This window comes from Triticum urartu, chromosome 3 (assembly GCF_003073215.2).
Source record: "Triticum urartu cultivar G1812 chromosome 3, Tu2.1, whole genome shotgun sequence".
Taxonomy (NCBI): domain Eukaryota; kingdom Viridiplantae; phylum Streptophyta; class Magnoliopsida; order Poales; family Poaceae; genus Triticum; species Triticum urartu.
The window spans coordinates 44,721,665-44,727,835 of NC_053024.1; the positions used below are offsets into that span (position 1 = coordinate 44,721,665).

A 6,171-nucleotide genomic window follows, 5' to 3' on the forward strand; every position below is an offset into this window, starting at 1 on the left:
CGTCTGTCTGCCTTTCCTTTTTTTTTTTTGGAATTTTCCTTTGCTTGTGTTGCATGGGCAAGTTCGTGGATGCGCTAGTTAGGCCTTGAACAATGCAAGGTGCTTAAGTGAAGGTGCTTAGTTAAATAAACCGATTTTTTTCTCAAGCATCGGTGCTTATCTTTATAGGAGAGGTGTCTAATTAAGCGTCGATCCTCTATAAATAAGCACCGGTGCTTAAGAACAACCGGTTTATTTTTTCAAGCATCTCCCCTAAGTGCATTGCATTGTACAAGGCCTTAGGGGTGATCGCTTGGCAGAAAGATCTGACACCCTGGGAGTGTAGACAAAGGATGGAAGACAGTTTCTTCATCTGCCCCACACGCCGACCTACTCTATTTGCCTAATTCTTTTCTATGTATGCCTGCTGTGTTTCTTATCACATGAATGGAACAAGAAATATTTTACTTTTGGAATTTTCGTTACGTATCTGGTGATCACCGCCTCCTCAACTTGTTTCAACACCCAGTCGGATAACATTTTTTAGTAGCATCCATTTCAACAATAAAAGCATTTGAACTGCGCTCATGGATTTTCAGCACTTGTTCATACAAAATATTTAACTTAGGGGGAATACTGCAAACCCAAAAAATTTCTTCCACATTGGCCAATCAGCACCTCTCTAACTTCACGCGACACCCAGTCGATTAGCGTGCGCTCTGTTTCTTTGTGCAAGGTTTGATGCCACTTGGAGAATTCTTTAATGCTAGTATATGCTCTGTTATTTGCTGTTAGTATATTTTTGGAGTTTTAACTCGTTTTTCGTATTTGAAGACTACTATTGTGGTGTCAGCCTCTCGTATTTGAAGACTACTATTGTGGTGTCAGCCTCTCGTATTTGAAGACTACTATTGTGGTGTCAGCCTCGTTTTCAATGATAATGGAACCCTGAAGATAGCTCTGTATTCAGGGTGGATAACATGTTTTGAGTAACATCCATTTCGGCGACAATATCATCTGAACTGCAACTCAAAGAATTCTCCACACTTCTTCAGCATCTATGATAATGACATCAGATCTGACAATCTAGAGCACTGGTTCTGCACTTACTCTGACAGAACTATGCATTCAGTCACACCGACTCACAGCCAAACCACTAATTGCCCAAGTCAGCTCAACATGCCAGCTAAATTATATGGTCATGTGTGTCTCATGTCTATGTCTATTTTCAGTCTTTTTCTTCACCAGCACAATGTGGAATGGAAAGCCTATAGCTAACCAGGTATGTAGAATGACAGAGAATTCAGACATCCACATAAGTGGGAAAGGAAACAACCACAAAACTATAAATGGATCAGAAGGAGAGGAGAAGCTGGATCATAGCTCAACTTGATTGGATAATCTCACTTCACAATAATGCCCTGCTACTACATAAGTTTGGACCACAGCAGTGCACATAGTTACATATAGTGAAGGAGCTTGCGGTGAAACAACACCAACCAAATGCAACATACAGTTCAAACGGCTAGACTACTAGAAACAGTCAAGGAGAAGCTAGAGCTACGTAAGAAACCAACAACAATCCTCTGGCCACCTTGCCTTCCTTCAAAGTTCACACAGCAGCCCTACAAAATGATGATTACGCAATGTCAAAATAAGGCAATCGGCAGAGATTATGCATGCCAGAATGAGAGTGGTATGCCTACCATCAAGCCATATGATTCTCAGGGAGAAGGAGAAGGCTCCAGATCCTCAGGCATAGCAAATTTTTGCTCTCCAAGAAGTCTAATACGTTCTAAGACATCTGACATAGGCTAAACAAAACATAAACAAAAAAGAATAAGCATTGCAAACAACATAAGATTACATTATAATGATACCAGAAAACACATTACCATGTTATCGTCTCCTCCACAAAATCTTGGAAGAATGGCAGTTATATACCCAATATCCAAGGCTTTAGTTACACCAATATCCTTAAAAGATATACCGACGAGTTGCCTTTGCTCATTGAAAACAGGTGATCCTCTTCGAGAAAAAAATGAAGGTGTACAATCATGTCTGAACTCTTGATATTGTTCCTCTACATGACTATTTACAGAAATATTAGAATAGAAACAAAAACAAAACATTGACAATTCAATTACATTGTGCAAAAAACTTACGTCAGATAGCCATCAGTTAGATCATTTTGTAATCGCCCTGATACATTATCAACCTGATATCCATACATCTTAAGTTCTTGGTTCCTCGTAGTTTGAATACCAAAGTGGACAGCATCTACAATTTCAACAGGAACATGACAATAGAAACCAGCCAAAAGACCATGTCTTTCCACGCCGAGGTGTTCAAGGTCTACCCTCATATCATTGGGAAAAACAATTTCATATCTGTACTTGTGTGCCTCTGGGGGAAAAAGTAACCCCTTGTATGCTATTATGTGGCAAAACCCTCCACCAGAGACCGTGACTATGCCCGAAATAACAGAAATTGGTTTATTTGGATTTTCACCTTCCCGATTATACATAAGAATCGGTATCACAGACCTACGAAACTGCCTATGACGGTCGCCATTTAGTCCATTAAGTGCAACAGCATCCTAAAACATAAAAACGGTTGTTAGACATTAGCTTTGATGGTAAGAGAACTGACTGAAAGAAAAACATACAAAAAAAAGGAGAGAAAATGACAATATATTCACCTGAGCCATGGTAAGACTTTTTAGTTTATATTCTGCAGTGCCTCACACGAATCTGTACATTAACAGCAAAAGAAAAGAAGAAATGCATATGAGATTTAATTCATCAAGAGCCCCAGCCATAAAACCAGTTATCAGTTTCGCTGTCTACCCACGGAATTCTTACTAAGTACTCCCTCCGTTCGGAATTACTTGTCTCGAATATGGATGTATCTAGAATTAAAAATACATCTAGATACATCTATTTCTGCGACAAGTAATTCCGAATGGAGGGAGTAGTAGTTTATATATTTCGACTTGAACTACAGAATCTGCTGCAATACCATCTTACTATAACACTACAAGATTAGCAACCACCAGGCTACGGATGCAGCAGATTTCGCTCTGCGTTGTTTTCTACAAAACTTTGTAAAGATTTAATCCCCCCATTCCATCAGAATGAAAACATGGCAAACATCGTGATATATAAGTACAAGAAGATTTAGAAAAAGCAAAATCAGGTGAAAGCAAGATGCCAGTAGGGACGGCAAACAATAGGACAGCTACATCGAGGCAAGGAAATCAATGCAAGCAGGCACGACTAAAAGCCCGGTCGACTTAGCAACACGTTGACAAAATACTGGAGGACTCGAGTCTTAAACTGCTTACAATTGGTTCAGGTCGACGGATCTAGAGCGTATGAGACACTCGGAGGTCGCCGCAGAAGGCTGGATATGCCGCGGCGGCAGAGGCGGAGGCGGCGCGGTCGGGGGCAGGGGGTGAGGGGGAGGCGGAGGAGGGTTAGGGCTAGCGAAATTTTTACGGCGGTCAAGAAGGAGAGGATAGGAGAGGCCTACGCTGAAACTGAAAGCTCAGGTAAGCGAGCTGGGCTGGACTGGGCTTTGGGAACGCCGCACTGGGACTTCTTTATTTTCTTGGCCATCCATTTTCTCTCCCTTAATTGAAAAGGTTATATACCCCTTAATTTTTTTTAAAAAAGGTTATATAACCCCTAGAAAAATTAAAAAAGGTTATATGGATTTTCTCTCACCTAAAAAAGCAAATTCTTTGTCTCAAAAGAAGATAGTCCATCCGATCCAAAAAAAGCACGACACATTTTTTCTATTAGATTAGAGGGAGTACCATTTTTCATCAAATTAATATTTTCCCCTGAAAATTAAATAAAAATGTCATGCATTTTTATTCACTCTTTCCATCATGAATTACCATTTTTAGGATAATCCTTCACATATGGAATCGTTTACTCAAAATCTTATTCCATACTCTACTTTTTATGGGGGTATTTTGGCTAGTAAAGCATGATTTGCCACGGTCCATTTCCTTCCATATACACCAGACGAGACTTCTCACTTTCCTTCGCTCGTGTCTACATGCTTTGCAAACAATCATCCACCATCCAGAAGAGATTGGGGGCATTTTCCATTTGAACAAAACATCGATTTTAAATGCTTATGAAAACACTTGACACATTACTGAAACAATTCGAGCAAAAAAAAATTGCGGGGATTTTGAGCTTGTTCTAGTGAAAGGATGGACAAAACGATTGAAACCATTTTTGTTATCTCTATCTCTACTACTATTAAAAGAGCTAACAAGGGCAGACGAAAACTGCCCTCCCACGTTCCGCGAAAAAAAGTTAGTCCACCTAGGAAAAATCAAGGCTTACAAGGGAAACATCACGTAATCTCCGGATGGGTTGTTCAACTGCACAGAAACAAAAAAAAACCCGTGCCGGCCCTCCAGGCATCCAGATTGACCTACGCCCTACGCAGCTGGCGAGGTACCCGACGACGGACGCGACGACGAGTACTTCGCTGTCACAGGTCTATGCTCTTCTGGACTTTGTGAGCCTTTTATATGTCGCCTCCGTCCAGGCTTGGTGACGCTTTAAGACGCCGCCACCTAGGCTGTCTTGCCTTATCGCCGTTGAGCTCATACGACGGCGTCACCGTCCACGAACTCCTCTGCAACGTAGGTGCGCCCTCATTTCCTCTTGTTTCTATCCTTCGATATATACTAAAATACATCAGCGGCTGCCAGTCTGTAATTTAACCAACACATGAAAGCAATGGAGAATCATTGTTACATCCCAGATTTGTTTGACTCTCTGTAAATTGCAGACGAATAATGATGCACCTATGAAAAGTAACTCATCCCTGTAACTGCTGAAGATGAATTTCATAAGAAAATTAGTCAGAACTTCCAGAAATAGTCAGTACTTTGAGATATGAAAATCCTCGGTCAGATGCCACTTCAAATATAATTGTATTATAACAATTTGCCATTCACAGGGTTGAAGAACTTCGTATGGCCCCTACCACTCCCAACAGGGCGCGCACACCGTTCCAGGATATAAGCAACACCCACTCCTTGGGTACTTAACCCAATCACTCGATTTCTTATTTTTTTTGCTCAGCTGCTGAACTGTGTCATGACTTGCAGAGCGTAAAGAGATAAAAAGGCACAGGGAAAGAGAGCGGTATGCACAAAATAGGGATGAGATAAATAAGAGAAGGTGTGAAGCCTACAAAAAAATGGCACAACAGACATCAATGGCCTGGAAAACGAAACACACACAGTCGGCTGTATCACAAGGTAATGACTGTCGACTTTGGTGATGTATAGCCCAATGGTATTGACATATAATGATATACTCTTTGTCTATTTAGACCATAATGGGCTGGAGATACGGGGGAAAGAGAGCAGTATGCACACAATACAGAGGAACTATTAAAGGGACAACCCAAATCCAGTGAGCATAATAAGCATATTGCTGCCGTCGCCGATGGCAGTAACATTGTCTCATAGGTGCGAGCTACCGGACAAACGGCAGTCACACAACTGCAGATCATAACATGTGCAGAAGAGCCTAGACCAAATTCGATGCAGCTCAACGAGAATATTTATTATGACAATGAGACCGATTGGTTGCACAGAAATGATGCGTACCAGATTCAGCGACATTCACGACAATTGCCATTCACCCAAATGTCAGGGGAGGAGAACCCCCAACTCAGTACAATCGTGAACCTACGTAACCCAGAGGAGTCTTCACAAAAAAATGGTTAGTTCATTGAAATATATTTATGCTACAATAATGTCAAGAGTGTTTATTTCTTATGTATCTGGGCCCCTCTTTTGTTCATTCAGATACAAAGTCTATTTATGGAAGCAAACAACCTATACCGATCCAGCCAACTTACAATAGTCCAGGAATGAAAACGATCCCTGATGCGGGTCATGCCACTCAAAATCTAATTGGTATATTTTTACTAACACCTGGTTCATAACTTCAATTCATCTCTGATTCTTACTCATTTTTCTCATATGAAATGTTATCAGGCAACAACCACGGCGAAGATCCATATGGAATACTGGAGCCTGATGCCCACACGATTAATATTGATGGTACGCATAATATCATTTTAAGTCTCCTTTCCCCGCACTACAAAAAAAAGACACATCCGTGACATTTTGGGCCGAACGAATTTTTT

At 41.0% G+C, this 6,171-nt stretch overlaps 1 protein-coding gene across 2 annotated transcripts; it reads right to left on the minus strand.

The window, feature by feature from the left end:
- Positions 1–1,342: 1,342 nt before the first annotated feature.
- LOC125547874 lies at positions 1,343–3,507 on the minus strand. Of its 2 annotated transcripts, XM_048711617.1 has the most exons (7): positions 3,326–3,507; positions 2,681–2,732; positions 2,491–2,578; positions 2,145–2,259; positions 1,875–2,070; positions 1,686–1,793; positions 1,343–1,604 (listed from the first exon to the last, which is right to left on the minus strand). In XM_048711617.1, the coding sequence occupies exons 2-6, from the start codon at positions 2,687–2,689 to the stop codon at positions 1,704–1,706; spliced, it is 498 nt and encodes a 165-aa protein (XP_048567574.1). In that variant the 5' UTR covers positions 2,690–2,732; positions 3,326–3,507; the 3' UTR covers positions 1,343–1,604; positions 1,686–1,703. The 2 variants fall into 2 exon arrangements, with proteins under 2 accessions (XP_048567574.1, XP_048567573.1); XM_048711616.1 differs by having other exon boundaries at positions 2,145–2,578; positions 3,326–3,505.
- Between the last annotated feature and the right edge of the window lie 2,664 nt (positions 3,508–6,171).